This window comes from Scylla paramamosain, chromosome 1 (genome assembly GCF_035594125.1).
Source record: "Scylla paramamosain isolate STU-SP2022 chromosome 1, ASM3559412v1, whole genome shotgun sequence".
In the NCBI taxonomy this organism is placed as follows: domain Eukaryota; kingdom Metazoa; phylum Arthropoda; class Malacostraca; order Decapoda; family Portunidae; genus Scylla; species Scylla paramamosain.
Window position 1 is genome coordinate 37,616,032 of NC_087151.1, and position 19,161 is coordinate 37,635,192.

The 19,161-nt window shown below is 39.5% G+C and overlaps 1 protein-coding gene across 1 annotated transcript in view; it reads right to left on the reverse strand.

Annotated features, from left to right (window-relative positions):
* Positions 1 to 19,161, reverse strand: part of LOC135105120 (serine-rich adhesin for platelets-like) — a 147,746-nt gene that overhangs the window by 8,464 nt on the left and 120,121 nt on the right. Inside the window, exons 4-10 of the mRNA XM_064013133.1 lie at positions 10,093 to 10,224; positions 9,198 to 9,307; positions 7,860 to 7,974; positions 6,428 to 6,507; positions 6,148 to 6,206; positions 2,185 to 2,281; positions 455 to 560 (exon numbers count right to left, since the gene is read on the reverse strand). Coding sequence (XP_063869203.1) covers positions 455 to 560; positions 2,185 to 2,281; positions 6,148 to 6,206; positions 6,428 to 6,507; positions 7,860 to 7,974; positions 9,198 to 9,307; positions 10,093 to 10,179 — 654 coding nt within the window. The 5' untranslated portion in view covers positions 10,180 to 10,224. The remainder of the gene's footprint in view (positions 1 to 454; positions 561 to 2,184; positions 2,282 to 6,147; positions 6,207 to 6,427; positions 6,508 to 7,859; positions 7,975 to 9,197; positions 9,308 to 10,092; positions 10,225 to 19,161) is intronic.

Sequence of the window (19,161 nt, forward strand, 5' to 3'; positions counted from 1 at the left end):
TGTCCCAAATTTCCATTCTTCAGAGATTGATGCAATCAAATTGAATGTGTTTCTAAGACTGGTTTTGATTAAGTTTTCTTAAGTGGTTAGATAGGACTAAGGTTAGATAAACAACAAAAAAGGACAAAACTGTTGCCAGATTTTGAAAATTCTTGCTTCCTTTCTATGAAAATAAAATGACTAAAGCAATATTCTCTCTTATGGCTTGATATGATGGGTGAGGATAAAATAAAATAAAAGTAATATTCTTTAAAGTCATAGAAAATAGGGTTAAGCAAACATGTGAACTGATATCTGAATAGGAGATAAGTCTAAGGTGGTTTGAGAAAACACCATCTAATTAAAAGCAAAATTGGATAAAGGAAACAGCAATGCTACTCTACACTACTGTATAACTTGGTAAACACACACACACACACACACACACACAGATAACAGTCAGCCTTATTCTTACTTCTTTCTTCTCTGTCATGAAGAGCCACAGTTTGCCCAGTAGTAAGTACTTCAAATACAACACTGGAGCCATAGTTTGTCCACTCCTGATTGATGAAAACAAACGCCTGGAAAGAAAATATCCAGTGCAAATTACTTCACACTAAAACACTTATTACATCCAAACAAATTTAAAGTAATTTCAATATAACAATAAACCAACAGCTGTGGGGCTTATGTTCTTGAAAAGAATACTTTGCATGGTAGTTAAATTTATATCAGAAAAAAGGGTTTAAATGTTAGTCACTGTTATATTTTTATTTGTATACTCATTCATGTTGAAGGTGAGATGTAGCAATAAGGATGTTATGTAGCTGGATGTGGCAGCCAAAACAAATTTGGTCTATAGATCTGAAGGTATCTGCCAAAATGCAGGATATTTGAATTCCTTAAGAGATAAGACAAACAGCCATACTATAAATCTGCTCCATTGGCTGTGTGACTCATTCGTCTGTGCAATGGGGTGGGGGCGGCACAGCAGTAGGAGGTGACTGTTGCCATTTGGGAAGGGGTCCAGATATGTGCCACTTCATTTTCTCATTTGTATATTTTATGGACTAATCCAGTGATTCACTTAGATATTAAAGTAGCAAATGTTTCATGATTCATCAAAAAATATATCTGATCAAATATGAATGAGCAAATATTGGTTAAACGAGCTTTCTTATAGTTTGTTAAACACTTCGATGTTTCTATTATGATAAGCCTATTGGTTGAATTAAAGGTTTTCGCTTCATTCTGATGGCATTCCCACTATGGTAAGTATCAGAAATGTGTATAAGCAATATTGTAGTTTTGTTGTAATGGTTTGAACATAATAATGAAATAAAATAATATGGAGAGGTGCTGGTGTGGCTGTGGCTGAGAATGGTGTGGTGCTGGTAGTAAACAATGTTTAAATATGGCACCATTAATACCAACAAAATTACCTATATTGTGTACATGATTATATCGATATTTGTTGTCCCATCAATCACTATATGTATTATTATACATTACACAATTTACCTTATAACATTGATGTGTATAAAATGCTTTAATTAAGAAAATTTCCATATGTATGTGTTTGCTGGGGTACCAACCTAGGTCTAAAGAAGGGAAGGGGGTGCGAGCAGATTTATGGTAGCTAGCGGATGGGGCTCCTTATCAAAGGGATGGGGAAAGAGATGGTTGATTTATGGTACAGCCAATAATGTCAACACAGCTAGAAGTGTTGGCTAAACATGCAGGTATGCAGCTCTCTTATACAATACTGACAAACTGGATTGTATTCAACAATGGCATTGAGCATTCTCTTGTCTCTGTACATATTATATATAAAGAACAATCCCTGAAGACTATTACTCCTCATCCACACAAACCCAAGTAATTGTCTTACATAAGGAACTTTGCCTAACTCTACTAGGGTTAAATGCAAAAGTTATGAAATAATCCTCTTGGCTTGTTGCCTGACAGTCAGTTCATTCAAATCCATTAGCCTTGCCACAGACACCACATTTTTTTATCCCAAACTGTTTATGCAATAACCTAAATCTAAAAACATTCTTGGTACAGAGGTCACCTTGGGGCCTGGAGAATGTTCCAAGAAACTGCATTTTAAATTATGAGTTCATAAACTATGAAAATTCTTTTCTAACAGACACATTATGAGAATTTTCATAATGAAATAGTTCACACTGGAAGGACACCTACTTGATCAGTGGCACTTGTATTGAAGGCTGCCGTAAGCGAGAGTGGATGAGAGTCTTGCAGTGAAGGAGAGCATCAAGGAGATGCTCTTGGGAATAACCTGCAACATACAGTAACAATAGACAACAGGGATTATGAGAACCTGGAATTATCCCTAATCTGATTTCAGATTTTTGCTAGTAATGAGGGTGATTTTAATGTGTGTAGGAATAGTAAGTGGTGATGGTACAGTGCATGAACAAGAGAAAATAAAAAACGAGGGAGAGATGAGTCTTAGATCTAATTTTCAGTCTGTAGAACACCACCTCCCCTCTACTAAACCTCATCTTCTTTTCCTCAATGAAACACAGGTGTGTGAGGCAAATGACAGTAGCTCCTTTTGTTTCCTCCTACTTTTTCTATCGTCGTTTTCAATCTAAAGCTGGATGTTGCGTTTATGTGCACAATCACAGGAGGAGGCAGTAGGCACCTGCCGAAATGATAATTACTCCAAGTGAGGTCTAAAGCACTGTTCAAGGGGTGCTGTGAACTTATTAAACACAGCTGTGACCTCACTGAATGTTTCCCTTTGTGTCTCACAACACAAGGGGGCAGTCACAGCCTGCCCTCTAAAGACAACTCTCTTCCTCCACACAAAACTACAAGCACCTAATAACACACACACCCTTCACTCAAAATTTCAAAATTATCATGGCGACTCCTACACCAGCCTCGGAGTCCCCATCTGGGGAGGTGGATCATAAATGTCCCCAGGTCGGACTGCCCTTCTGTTGACCCTAAGTGTCTTGACACCCCCCTCAACTTTTTCTTCATTAACTTCTGCAACATTCGCAGTCTAAGATCTAATTTTCAATCTGTAGAACACCACTTCTTCTCTTCTAAACCTCATCTTCTTTTCCTCACTGAAACTCAAGTGTCTGAGGCAACTGACAATAGCCCCTTTACTATTCCCTCCTACTTTCTCTAGCCTCATTTTTGATCCAAAGCTGGATGTTGCGTTTATGTGCTCAATGACTTAACCTGCTCTTGTGCCCATGCTCTTGAATCTTCCAAGTTTTCCACCACCTGGCTACAACTACAGAGTCACTCTCAAACTAAATTTATCTGTGCTGTATATCTCTCACCTAACTCCTCTGACTGTAAGAAATCCTTTGACTACTTAACTTCCAAAGTGGAGCACATTCTGATCCTCTTCCCTTTTGCAGAGATCTCCATTCTTGGAGACTTCAATGTTCACCACCAGCTTTGGCTTTCCTCTCCCTTCACTGACCATCCTGGTGAACTAGCCTTCAACTTTGCTATCCTCCACGACCTAGAGCAATTGGTGCAACTCCCTACTCGTATTCCTGACCGTCTTGGAGATACGCCCAACATTCTTGACCTCTAATCCTTCTGCTTATGCTGTCACCCTCTCTTCTCCGTTGGGCTCCTCCGATCACAATCTCATATTTGTATCTTGTCCTATCACTCCAATCCCTCCTCAGGATCCCCCTAAATGAAGGTGCCTCTGGCGTTTTGCCTCTGCTAGCTGGGAGGACCTGAGGAGGTATTTTGCTGATTTTCCTTGGAATGACTACTGCTTCCGTGTCAGAGACCCGTCTTTGTGTGCTGAGTGCATAACAGAGGTGATAGAGTCTGGCATGGAGGTGTACATTCCCCACTCTTTTTCTCGACCTAAACCTTCCAAACCTTGGTTCAACACAGCTTGTTCTCATACTATACATGATAGAGAGGTGGCCCACAAAAACTACTTGAGCCTTCCATCACCAGAATCTCATGCACTTTATATTTCTGCCCGGAACCATGCCAAGTCTGTTCTCCAACTAACCACAAATTCCTTCATTAATAGAAAGTGTCAAAATCTTTAAAAATCTAACTCCCCTCGTAACTTCTGGTACCTAGCCAAAAACATCTCCAATAACTTTGCTTCTTCTTTTTTCCCTCTATTATTTCAACCAGACAGCAACACTGCTATCACATCTATCTCTAAAGTTGAACTTGGATGATTCAAGGCTTGTTTCTCCCTCTCCTCCACGTTCTGACTACTTCATGCTACCTATTAAAATTCTTCACAATGATGTTTTCTGTGCCCTTACTGGCCTAAACCCTCAGAAGGCTTATGGATTTGATGAGGTCCCTCCTATTGTTCTCCAAAACTGCACCTCTGTGCTTGCACCTTGCCTAGTCAAACTCAACTCTGTCTGTCAACATCTACCTTTCCTTCTTGCTGGAAGTTTGCCTACATTCAGCCTGTTCCTAAAAGAGGGTGACTGTTCTAATCCCTCAAACTACTGTCCTACTGCTTTAATTTCCTGCTTACTAAATGTCCTATTACTTTAATTTCCTCCCTATCTAAAGTTTTGTAATCTATTCTCAACAGGAACACTCTTTAACATCTATCACTTCACAATCTTCTATCTGATTGCCAGTATGGATTCCGTCAAGGGTGCTCTACTGGTGATCTTCTGGCTTTCCTTACCGAGTCTTGGTCATTCTCTTTTAGTGATTTGCTGTTGCCTTAGACATATCAAAAGCTTTTGATAGAGACTGGCACAAAGCTTTGATTTCCAAACTAGCCTCCTATGGCTTCTATCCTTCTCTCTCTGTAACTTCATCTCAAGTTTCCTTTCTGACCGTTCTATTGCTACTGTGGTAGACAGTCACTGTTCTTCTCCTAAATCTATTAACAGTGGTATTCCTCAGGGTTCTATCCTGTCACCCACTCTCTATTATTCATCAATGATCTTCTAAACCAAACTTCTTATCCTATCCACTCCTATGCTGATGATACCACTTTTCCACATCTTTTCATAGACGTCCAACCCATCAGGAAGTAAACACTTCATGCAGGGAAGCCACAGAATGCCTGATTTCTGATCTTTCTAAAATTTCTGATTGGGGCTGAGCAAACTTGGTATTGTTCAATGCCTCAAACTCAATTCCTCCATCTATCATCTCAACACTACCTTCCAGATAACTATCCCTTCTTCAATGACACTCAACTGTTCCCCTCTTCTACACTGAACATCCTTGGTCTGTCCTTTTCCTATAATCTAAACTGGAAACTTCACATCTCATCTCTAGCTAAAACAGCTTCTATGAAGTTAGGTTTTCTGAGACATCACCAGTTTTCTCATCCCTCCAGCTGCTAACTCTGTACGGGGACCTTATCTGTCCATGTATGGAGTATGCTTCACATGTCTGGGGGGGTTCCACTCATACTGCTCTTCTGGACAGGGTGGAATCAAAAGCTTTTCATCTCATCAACTCCTCTCCTCTAATTGCCTTCAGCCTCTTTCTCATTGTCACAATGTTGCATCTCTTGCTATCTTCTACTGCTATTTTCAAGCTAACTGCTCTTCTGATCTTGCTAACTGCATGCCTCCCCTCCTCCCACAGCCTCGCTGCACAAGACTTTCTTCTTTCTCTCACCCCTATTCTGTCCACCTTTCTAATGCAAGAGTTAACCAGTATTCTCAATCATTCATCCTTTCTCTGGTAAACTCTGGAACTTCCTGCCTGCTTCTGTATTTTCACCTTCCTATGACTTGAACTCCTTCAAGAGGGAGGTTTCAAGACACTTACCCTTCAATTTTTAACTACTGCTTTGGACCGTATATGAGGACCGGCATCTCAGTGGGCCTTTTTTTTGTTGGATTTTTGTTGACCTTGGCCAGTGTCCCTCCTACAAAAAAGCTGAAATTTTGAGGAATGGAATGGCAGCAGGTGCAAGTGGAGCAACAACAGAGATTGTGTGGAGGAGAAACTAAGATTGATTACCTGAAATGGATGTGTGAGTTAGTAAGGAAGTTATGAGAGGGATGAACATCAAAGAAGAGATTGCTGAGAACTGCAGAAACAGGGATAAATTCATAAGCCATTTAATCCCATGGAGAAGGAAAAAGACTACCACTTTCTGTACGTTACAAGCATACAAGAGAAATCAATAACAAAAAAGCAGCTCACCAAGAATCATAGTCAGTTTCATAAAGATCTTGGCCACCAGAGATGCTTCTTCGCCTTTCCTGTCAATGAAGCAATGCTTTGTCAATGTAAGCTGAGAAAAGAAAGAATATTATGGTCTCTTATTTACCATTGATATTTAGGTAGTAGTAATCTGTTCTTCTTAATGTTAAAATAAGAAGTTGCTAAAAACACTAAATGATTGGTTGAGTCTTATGAAACATAAGGATTAGTGAGAAATGAAACAAAGCAGAAAATGATGAATAAAACAAATCCTACTCACTTATATGCAGCAATGCTCATATCAATGACAGCGGCAAGGATCTGGGATGACAGGGTGTGTATCTCCACCACCTGCAAATTCTGATGAGAGAAGTACCTATGAATAGAGAGCAGATAAACCACCACTCCAATCCACATGTTTCCTTGTCCTGTGGCAAATCCTGCACTACATGAACCACCTAAATTCAACTGCATTTTCCTCCTAATACACAGGTAGCAGTATAAATGATCTTCTAACCCAACCTTCTTGTCCTATACATTCCTATGCTGATGATACCACCATGCACTTTTCCAAGTCTTTTTTTGTCAAGGTCCGACCCTTCCAGAAGTAAACAGTTCACCAAGGGAAAGCACAGAATGCCTGATTTCTGATCTCTCTAAAATTTCTAATTGGGAAAGAGCAAACTTAGTATTGTTCAATGCCTCAAAAACTCAATTCCTCCACCTATCAACTTGACACAACCTTCCAGACAACTATCCTCTCTTCTGCAATGACACTCAACTGCCCCCCTCTTCTACACTGAACATCCTAGGTCTTTCCTTTACTTATAATCTAAACTGGAAATTTCACATCTCATCTCCAGCTAAAACAGCTTCTATAAAGTTAGGCATTCTGAGTCATCTCTGCCAGTTTTTCTAACCCCTCCCTCCCCTCAGCTGCTAACTTTGTACTGAGGCCTTATCCATCCAGGTATGGAGTATGCTTCACATGTATGGGGGGGGTTTCCACTCATACTGTTCTTTTAGACAGGGTGAAATCAAAACCTTTTTGTCTTATCAACTCCTCTCCTCCAACTGCCTATCTTCAGCTTCTTTCTCTGTGCCACAATGTTGCGTCTTGTGCTATCTTCTACTGCTATTTTCATGCTAACTGCTCTTCTGATCCTGCTAACTGCATGGTTCCCCTCTTCCTACAGCCTTGCTTCATAAGACTTCTTTCTCTCACCCCTATTCTGTCCCCCTCTCTAATGCAAGAATTAACCAGTATTCTCAATCATTCATCCCTTTCTCTGGTAAACTCTGGAACTCCTTGCCTGCTTCTGTATTTCCACCTTCCTATGACTTGAACTCTTTTGAGAGGGAGGTTTCAAGACACTTGGCCTGTATTTCTGACTAATGTTTTTGACTCTAAAAAAAGGATATGGCATGTTTGAAATAGCAGTTAAAGACAGTGCATGGTAGATTATTTATCTAAAAAATATTCAATAATCTTTTACAGGTTGTCACTGATTTGACACTAATAACATGATTACTGAGACTATTCCTGTCATCCACCACTCTATTTGGGAGCCAATTTCTTAATTTAGCTTTTTAAATTAAACTTCATGAAGCTTCAGCCTGTTACTCAATAGTGATGACTGTAATGAAATCCTCTTGAAGCTTTCCCAATTTACCTGAACACCTGATGTAGGAGCAGCCTCCACATTACTTACTGTGTCCTCCAAGATTAAGTGTAGGTGGGTCAGCAGGCTGTTGAGGATGTCTGAGTACTTCTGGCCAAACTGACTGGGATTCTTAAGGCCTTTCCTCACTGTCTCACTCAGTTGACTGAGGAATATATCAAAACAACACTCATAACTAACTGGCAGAATGTTCATTATGTTGTTTTTTGAAGTTTCTTAATCTTTTGAGTTTTACAAGTAATTACAATAAATTAATTATTACCTACTTAAATATTGTATTGTTATGAATGTGGGGTTCAAGTGGTTTGGCTCTTGGGCTTGTGTGTGTGTGTGTGTGTGTGTGTGTGTGTGTGTGTGTGTGTGTGTGTGTGTGTGTGTGTGTGTGTGTGTGTGTGTGTGTGTGTGTGCGCACATGTGTGTGCGCACATGTGTGTGCACGTGTGTGTGTGTGTGTGTGTGTGTGTGTGTGTGTGTGTGTGTGTGTGTGTGTGTGTGTGTGTGTGTGTGTGTGTGTGTGTCTGTGCGTGTGTGTGTGTGTGTGTGTGTGTGTGTCTTGGTGCGTGTGTGCACATTCCGGGTGTGGGTGAGGTGGTGCAGTAGCCATGCAGGGCCAGTCAGTCCAGGCAGGATCAGCCAAAGCACTCACATCACCTCCTTCCCATCAACATTGTATAGTGAAACCTTGGTTTTCGAACTTAATTAATTCCTAAATGCCTTTTGAAATCTGAAACATTTTCTTATCCATTTCTATTTTTCTCCAATGCTGGAATTGAATACATAACCAATCTGTTTCAGAGAGGAACTCATGGTTTTCATTGTATTCTGATTATTAAATTCAGCATAACAAATTTTAGTTCCTTAAACATCATCTTTCAAATTCTGCTAACCCTTGCTGAAAATAAATTTGCTGAGCACAAAATCCATTATATGAATAATTAAAATATTCAAACATTTGCCTAACATAAAATAAATTTACATTCCTGCAGACCACTTTGATTTGTACTGGGATTTACCAAAGCAAAGTCAAGTTTATTGGAACATACAGGACTCTTTTGTGCTGTGTGTATCAATTTATTTCAATGTGAAGTTTTCTTTCAGACTATTCTGTTGCTGTTATGACAACTGTTCTACTTTTGAATCCATGAATATTAGAGCAATACATTTATCTTAGTAATGACCATTACATTTTAACACAAACAACTCTCATCAATGCTCTTTTAAATGTATGCAGTTTATTTATTATCAACATTTCATTTTAAGAAAATATGGGAAGCTGCAAGAATCCATCAGGTCTACAAATGGCAATCCCTGAATGAAGCATATCAAAATTATCATGTTGATTAGATTCCCTATTGTTATATTACTCACATATTTATAAAAGTGGCAGCATTTTCAAACAGCATCCCATTGTCCTCATCCACAGCTTTGGTCAGCAGCCGCTTGACCATCTCCACCCATGGCAGGTCACACTTCTTGTGCTGAAAAATCACCTATGTTCATATTGCATCCTCTCTAAAATTATTACTATCAGGACAAGACTTATAAACTTGAGTTGCATACACTGACTATAATTAGTTCTACATTAACACCTAAAATAACATCCAACATCCAACTGGAGGTTGTTATTGGCAACTGATATAATTCATAACTCATCTCTGCAATTCAAAAATCTTTACAAAGAAAGATAAGGGTTATGAAGATGTGCAGTTTGAATTTGCATCACAAACTAAAGAACTTAACAAAAGAAAAGAGCATAGCATGACCCTGGAAAGGGCAGTAAGTTGAGCATATACATAAGGTGAATGTGAGATGAGAAAGGGAAAGAATACGTAGTAGTGAAAAAAAAGAAGAATGAGAGAATGGAAAGGAAAGAGAGAGAGAGAGAGAGAGAGAGAGAGAGAGAGAGAGAGAGAGAGAGAGAGAGAGAGAGAGAGAGAGAGAGAGAGAGAGAGAGAGAGAGAGAGAGAGAGAGAGAGAGAGGAAAGTACAGTAAGATACACAGACACAAAAGGATAGTCATGGTCACTGTTTAACATGCCACACTCTTTACTCTTATCCTACATGTCTTACTCTTATATCCTCTCATCTACTGACCATCTCCCTATTAAACCTGACACTAATAAAATCCAAAGAGGTCAGAGAACTTAAGATTGAAATAGATTGAGTGTGGCAGGTTACTCAACTTCTGACCACAAGTGTACACAAGTAGATATATATAGTCTCATAAATGAATAAACAGATATAAAACTAATACAAGAATCACCTTCTTAGTCATATGTGCCTCCAGTAGAGGCAGCAACTGGTCCCCTGGCAGGACACAGCTGCTCAGCTTCTTCGCAAGGCTCTTCATTGATAATGTTTGCTCTCTTGCCGCAGGAAACAATAATTCAGCATTCTGTAAAAAATATAATAAATAATGAAAATGTTAATTTACCATGCTTAGATACACATCAAATCTTGACCAAAGCAAAACACAATAATACATTAATGGGGAATACTACTTACTGCAATTTTCAGGGACACAGCATAAGCCAAAATATATGATTGCCCCCTTCAATGAGATGGAGATGAATGACAAGGCCATGCACAGCTACAATGTATGTCCCATCTTTATCTTCCACCCTAAAGCATAGTTACTGCTTATACAATAAAAGCTGAAGATTTTTCTAGCATTTCTCTATCTATTCATCTGTTTTCTTAAATCATGTGCAGTCTTTTTTTTTTTTTATGTAGGAGGGACACTGACCATGGGCAACAAAAAATCCAATAAAAAAAAATGCCCAGTGAAATGCCAGTCCCATAAAAGGGTCCAAAGCAGTAGTAAAATATTGAAGGATAAGTGTCTTGAAACCTCCCTCTTGGAATTCAAGTCATAGGAAGGTGGAAATACAGAAGCAGGCAGGGAGTTCCAGAGTTTACCAGAGAAAGGGATGAATGATTGAGAATACTGGTTAACTCTTGTGTTAGAGAGGTGGACAGAATAGGGGTGAGAGAAAGAAGAAAGTCTTGTGCAGCGAGGCTGCAGGAGGAGGGGAGGCACGCAGTTAGCAAGATCAGAAGAGCAGTTAGCATGAAAATAGTGGTAGAAGACAGCTAGAGATGAAACATTGTGGCAATGAGAGAGAGGCTGAAGACAGTCAGTTAGAGGAAAGAAGTTGATGAGATGAAAAGCTTTTGATTCCACCCTGTCTAGAAGAGCAGTATGAGTGGAACCCCCCAGACATGTGAAGTATACACCATACATGGACAGATAAGGCCCTTGTAAAGAGTTAGCAGCTGGGGGGTGGTGAGAAAAACTGGTGGAGACGTCTCAGAATGCCTAACTTCATAGAAGCTGTTTTAGCTAGAGATGAGATGTTAAGTTTCCAGTTCAGATTATAAGTAAAGGGCAGACCGAGGATGTTCAGTATTTTTTTCATGATCACAACAAGACTAAGTTAGTGTCATTCTAAGTTCTACCTCAGACTTACCAGTATAAACATCTTAACTGGGGCAATGTGTCAGCACCATTTCCTCGTAATATTGTAGTGACAAGATAGCTAAGGCTAACCAAAATCCATTGAGGTTTTGGTGATTATATTAACCTAAATAGTGACATGTTGGACCCTGAGTGTCTTGACAGAGTGAACTCTGTCAGGACACTCAGGACAATGCAAACCAGAATGATCAACAAAGCTTGAATGGACTGTAGTTGGCCCTGACTTTCCTGTCACTACACTGTTTATACCAACACCAATAGATATGTTACCTAGATTGTGGTAGGTGATATCTTAGCAAAGCAAGGCATATGCAATCACAGTTTGTTCTGGTAATGGTCAATATTTATATGAAATGAATTAGTACACAGTCAACATCAACATCATGTCAGTGTATATTTGTCCATCACTCCATTGGTATTCTCCAACCTACTCATTATAAAGTTGAGCAGTAATTTATGATCAATACCTTCATTTCCATTCCTGTTTAGTCATCAACTCTGCACACCTTATTAGGAAGTTTATGACTCAAATTGCAGATAGGATCTAGACAGAGAGGAGAAAGTTGTTGTCACAGACACCAACAACTTTAGCTTCAGGTGCTGATACCTGGAACTTGCTGCCAGACAATGTTGTTTGTATTAATTTGTCATTTCTTTTATTAACTCCACACACCACTTGGGTTGCTCAATTTAAGTTTCCTTCTACATTAATTCTTCCCAAAACAGTTATGTGTATATAAATTCTGCATTAGGCACACACATGAGCCCCTTATCAGCTTCTACTACACTATAACGACTTCTCATTTTAGGAGTGGCATGCCTGCAGATACTGAATGCACTCCTACTTGTCCATGTACAATCTTTCCTCTACCATACTGTTTGCTATTCAGTAGGCAATTGGTAAAGTAAATAAAGTGAATGAACAATAAAAACAAAGCATTGCAGCTCGTAATGCCAAGAAAACACTCAATCTGACTAGAATCACAGACCATAACCACCTGTTGTTCATAGCACCAATACAGAGAATAAATTAAACTCTTGCTGGGAAGGAAGACACAACATGATGCGAAGATTATTGTACCTTTAAAGTGCTGAGAAAACACACTCACTCTTACCAGAATCATAGATCATTACCACCCACTATTTTCAGCACAAACAGTAAGAGCATATCAAACACTTGCTAGGGGTGGTGGTTAAAACATAACTAGTGTCAAGGTCACAGCAACTTCTACAGCTAAAAGAACACTCTGAATCGGCACAGAATCACATATCATAATGTTCAATTTTCTTGCTACCAGTACAAAGGAAACATGAAACGCTTGCCATGGAGAAGATTAAAACACGAGGCCAAGGTTACTGCAACTTCCAACGCTGAGAAAACAAACTGAATCGGCACAGAATTACGGATCAACACCAACTGCCCTCTCACTTTTCTTGCTACCAGTACAAAGAAAACTTTAAACACTTGCCGTGAGGAAGAGAGGAAGGATGTGTCTACGGTGATGTTCCCGGGCCAGGCAGTGCAACACTCAACTGCTGCTACTTCTGCCTGCTGCCTTCCCACCGCCGCCGCCTCGCACGTGTTGATGTAAACAAACCGCTCCGCTTGTTGCCATATTCCCCAACCCTCCATATACTTACCTACTCCTCACCATTACATTAATGCTTCACATTACATTTTTCTCTTGCTTGGATTCTATATGCAGTTAGGTCTTCCTCAGATATTTGTTTTGTTCAGAAAAAAGGATGAATGCTATAAAGATTCCGCATTTATTTCCCGCCATTCAACTTGCCAGCTGATTTCAAAGTGCCAAATGGTGCCAAATACGGTGCCAGCACCCTCTGATTTTTGAAGGTCATGGGTTTATTTCTGTGAAATGATATTGATATTTTACTACGGATTACACTGGATAGATACACTACACAGGATGAGGTGTTGTACTCCATCCTCTGTTCCACACTGACAACAATGATTTGGCAGTATTGTATCCAGCTCTGCATGGAAATTATTTTTAAAGATCTATGAATCTTTATCCATATAGTATACTCTAGTGTGACTTCAAAGACTGTATACTTAAATGTTTTAGTGTTTTTCCCCCCTCTCCCTCTCTTCTTTCGACTCCTTTGCACAGCCTCTGTTAGAAGTCACCAGGATTTCCGTAGTTATTTTCACAATTTTATTCATAGTTTGATATGGATTAGTCGGGTACATAAGGACTTGGCTAAGCATGTCCGTGACCTTTGGTAATAATTTTCATGAAAACCCTAAATTTAAGAATGGGGGAAGTGGTGATGGCCTTCATTTGTGATGGAGAGCGTTGTCTATGGTTGCTTGTGCTCTAGAAGACTACATGCAGTATTGTTGATGCCCTTTGCAGCGTGAATGATGACGTTTAATATTCAGCGTTGTAACTTACAACATACCGAAGTTCATGAATAAATTTAAATCATATTAACGAATGTGCTATGTTATTTATTTTATTTTACTCTATTCGCGTCATATATCACAATAATGTAGCACTAAGTACCGAGGACTATCAAAAACATTATTCTATTTATCTAAACTAGGAAAATACTGTAAACGATGATACAGTCGTAGTCAATAGTCGAGTAACTTCTTACTTCACTTTCCTTGTGTTCAGAGTTTTTCCTCAGTCCTGAGTCCTCTGACTTCCTATCGGTCTGCCTGCAAATTTTGATAAGTTACAGATCAAAGGAATTTCAGCGAAGGAGGATGATAAACACAGTGGAAGAGAGCACTGCATGATGTTCGACTGACGTTCCTGATATATTGGGTACAGACAGCCACTTATTTTTAGGCAATGCTGTGTTGTTGCTATTGGATTTATAAAGATCATGATGTTTAAGGAATGATGATGATGATGATGATGACATAAGAGGTTTACTCGTTTGTGGAACGGGTTCAGGGTTGGACTTGACGAGCAAGTGAAACAAAACCCGACTTACTCGCTGTGCAGAAACAATATCCCTGGGAATCAGCTGCAACCCCTACACCTTCCTGGAGTATGTGTGCCGCACCGGGCTGACGCCCTGCATTCACACACACACACACACACACACACACACACACACACACACACATATATATATATATATATATAGAGAGAGAGAGAGAGAGAGAGAGAGAGAGAGAGAGAGAGAGAGAGAGAGAGAGAGAGAGAGAGAGAGAGAGAGAGAGAGAGAGAGAGAGAGAGAGAGAGAGAGAGAATATCCACCAAAAGAAAAAAAAAATATAGCATACCAGTTTCAAATAAAGGTTTAACAATCAAAAGAATTCGTCTCATCCACAAATACGTTAACCATTCACGCAACGACGCGCGGTGACGCATTATCAACATCGAGGCAGACTGGGAGGAGGGGAAGTGTGGCAAAACAGGTAAGAGGAGGTGCAAGGAGGCGGAGGAAGAGGGAGGTCTCGTCCTTGGCGCACCCCGGACACACTCTTGGCCTTACTACCTCGATGAGAAGTTAGGTAACACGAGAAATTTGATCCAGCAGAGAATGAGGTCGGCGCCACCTGTCACGGACGCCCGCCTGACGCAAGATTCAACCAAGACCTGAATTAACGTTAGATCTTGGCCTGACGCCTCACTGCTGTGCCGGCCGGGAATTTGTATGGGGCTGCATCTCTGCAATGTATTTTTGCCCTGCTATTATTGCTCACTTTTTCATGTGAAAGAGACACTGACCATGAACAACAAACAGGAAGAAAATAAAAAAGTCAACTGAGATGCCAGTCCCTAAAGAAAAAAAAAAAAAAGAAAACAAAAGGTTAGCCAAAATAAGAAATTATTACTCACCTAGAGAATAATATAGGGGGGTGGAGTGGTTATACTTCTTAGATCAGGATGTTAGTGCTGCATCATTAAGGAGCTTCAAAAGATGATTAGATAAATTCACGGATGAGGATGATAAGTGAAAATTTTCATGCAGGGACTGCCACATGTAGACCTCATGGCTTCTTGCTTCTTCCTTTATTTCCTTTTGTTCTTATGATGTTCCCACCTCAGGATTTAGTGTAGTAGTCTTATTTTATACTGTTGTGCCTATCGTGTTTTATTTTGACACTGGAGATAATGAGTGCTGAGACTACATATTCTGATAGGGCATTCCACTCATCAGTAGCTCTTATCTTGAGCCAGTTTCCCTTAGTCCAGTCCTCCAGTTGTCCCGTGCTTTGTCTAAATTGACCTTGTACTCAAACTTTCAGCGTCTTATCCCGATTACTTCTATCAAGTTCTAATGGATGTTACTATGATTTAGGAGGTGCTTTCATGGTTCTGGTAGTACTTCAATAAGAACTTTATGTATTTAATGAAAACACACACACACACACACACACACACACACACACACACACAAGTGAGAGCTCGACTGGTTATCTATGTGGCCTCTGCAAGTTTTTCTCATGAAAACACAAAGCGTTTCAAAATATGGACCTGGTATTCTTATGGCCCATCATCTTTTGTGTTGATTTTCTACGCCTATTCGAGTATAGCTGTTGCCAACGCTGAATGGACTCATACATCACTGGAGACACTATTATGTTTTTTTCCATTGCTATCGCATGCGATTATCCCTTCAAATAATTACAGTACTTCGACCAGAAAAAAAAAAGTTTATGGCACACGTGAGCTGGACGGATATTATGATACGGTACCTTTCTTCCCGGTGGCGTCACGCGACCATCGCATCTAGTAAACGCCGTTAAATAAATATTAATCATGTGTCGTAAGAGAAATCAGAGTGTATGAAAGGAGACATGTTTATATAATCATGTTATAATAATCATCTGGTTTGTTATTAAGTGAGAAGAAGAAGAAGAAGAAAACGAAGAAGAAACAATAAAGATAATAAGTATCAATCATGCGTCGTTGCTCTGAGGAATTCTTGCCTTTTAAACAACATTCCCTGATATGAAACTTTAAGCTCTTATTTCTTTATTGTCTAGCTATTTCTTTCTTTACTTTTACTCTATTTCCTCTTAACTGCAAAAAAGGAAAAAATGCAAATCGCTCTGTATACCTTTTAATTTTTTAGCTCTTATCTTATTACTATATCTGTATTTCTTTCCACCTTCTTACTCCATTTTCTCTTATCTGCCAAAAATCACAAACTATTCCGTTTACCTTTTAAATTTTTAGTTCTTATTTATTTATTTATTTATTTTTTGTTTATTGTGTCTAACTTCCCTTGTTTTAACTCTATTTCCTCTTACCTGAAAAAAAGAAAAAATACAAACTACTCCAGTCATCTTTTCAATTTCTGCATCGTCGGAAAGATGAAACAGACACGTTTATTTGAATTTTCCGCTCAGTCAACCATCTACTTCATCGTAATGTAAACAACAGCATTAGAAGCACTCAGCAGGCATAACGTGCGGTTTCGGCCATTTCTCACTCGTGCGTTGCTCCCATTCGTCAAATATTTAGCTAGAGTAACGATTATGTCCACTTCTCAGGCGAGGCGGTGGTCGGGACAGCAGAAAGAGAGAGAAAGAGATGGAGTCACGGGCCGCTCATTAAGTTACTCTCTATGTTTCTAGTCTTATGGAAGCTCCGTTTTCACGAATGGTATTTTGGAATGCTTTTGGCTTTCATAAGGACTGTTTTCAGGGACCAAAGTACTGAGAGGGAATCATGGAACCGCTCTTTAAGTTACACCGCATGTCTAGTCTCATAGAAGCTCCTAGTTCTTGTACTTATAGTGTTTTGAAACGTTTTGTCATCAAAATATCAAGGATATTTTTCTCGTTTTTTACTTATAAAATCCTTGTTACACTATCACTGAAATCGTGAAAAAAAGTACCCTTGAAAACTCCTTCATTTGAACCTGTATAGTGTTTCGAAACACTTTGGGATCTCGTAAGGGCCGTTTTGCTAGGCCACAGTGAAGATTAGTCGGGTTTCTGTTGATGTTTTTTGCTCATTTTTGATGCAAAATCCTTGTTATATTGTCACTAGAATTGCAAAACTCTCTTGAACCTGTACATGGTTTTTGAAATGCTTTGGGATCTCTTAAGGACTGTTTCTAAAGTGATGATTAATCGGTTTTTGCATCCTTGTTACACTATCACTAGAATAGTAAAAACAAAAGAAAACACCTTTGAAAGCTATAATTTCCACTAGAAAGTCTTAAAAGTAGCTGAGATGAGACGCCAAAGGATTCAATACCAGGTTGGCGATGAGCTGGAAATCGATACAGAAATAGAATATCTTCTCCTTCCTTCCTTCTTTCCTACGCTCTTCTTTCCCGCTGCGCCACATGGTCCGGTTGCGGCGCGTCAAGCCAAGCCAAGTCATTTCTACCTTCCCTCTTACTTAGCACCTTGAGGAGAGAAACGTGTGGGAGTCGGTGAGAAACTTGATATATTTCTTCTCTGCTTAAGTTGTGTGTGTGTGTGTGTGTGTGTGTGTGTGTGTGTGTGTGTGTGTATAAAGAGCTGTTATGTAAGGTGCCACAGGAAAATAGTAAGGAAGGCTCTTTATCAGAGAAAGGGACATTCTAGGAATGAGAGGCGGTAAAAATTTTAAGTGCAAGACACCGCTTAGTTCTAGTGTCTCAATGACATTCTACACTTGAAGGAGTTGATATAAGTTTATGGAGTCCTTATAAACCAGTGGGAGAACATAAAGAGGCTCTTCTGTAGACTACTAGAGAAAGGAAAGTTCTACGAATAAGAGGAAATAAAGGCGGTTGAAGTGGAGGACTCGTTGCTCACAGTTGAAGGAGTTAGTATCAGGCAGCAGATGAACAGAGTAGGGGAGACTTTTTTTTGTAGACTACTAAAGAAAGGAAAGCTCCTCGAATAAAAGGATAAAGGACAAGATGATAGAAATAAATGATGTTATAGTGCAAGACTCGTTAACCCCACAGTTGAAGGCGATAACAGTAGGCAGCAGACTATCAGAGTAAGGAGGTTCTTCCATAAATGACAAAAAAAAAAAAAAAAAAAAATAAATAAATAAAAAAAAATAAAAAAATAAAAAATAAATAAATAAAACTCCCGGAATGAGAAGTGATGGAAGACGGCTATATATATCCGCAGACTTACACACTTATATACGGGCATACTCCATCCTTCCATAGCCAGACAAATTGTGCCGGACATGATAACAATTTGGTTTGACTATAGAGGAAGTAATTGGGAGTAGTGGTGGCAGCTATGCCGCGAGGATGCTATGAAGGTGGTGCTACACAGGACCATACTCTGAAACACTTCTGCAGGCACCTCGACTACTTTCAAAAGGCTGTAGTCTAGTTAAAATGATACAAGATTTTATGGATGGCGACAGATTTACAGGGTTTTTATATTATTAACAGGAGGAACACTCTTGGGAACGTGGTTAGTAGTCTCTCTGGGTTTTTGAAAATGGTGCTGACAAAAGAGCAAAGCGTTTCAGAATACGGACAAGAAAATAAAGTATCTAAATAAAATCCTAATCACAAAACAGTCGTTTCATAAAGTTTTCACCTTTGAAAACCAGCGTGACTTCAACTAGAGCCTTTTGAAAGTTGTCGGGATACGGCATAGAGGCATTTCGGAATATGGTTACATACGCATCACGCACTTGTAGTATAACACATGCACCCCGTCCTTTTCTATGTATGCACACCCTTTGCCTCCCCGTCCTGAGCTGGCGTGGGAAGGCTCGGCTGCTTGCCCTCCAGTCCCTGCGAAGAGGCACAGGAAGCCAACACACGACAGCGAGGACCCGTGCCTCATTGTTATTTTGCATTGTAGTAGTAGTAGTAGTAGTAGTAGTCGTAGTAGTAGTAGTAGAAGCAGTACTTGTCCATATTATAGTTTTTTGTTTGGTATCTAATGTTATT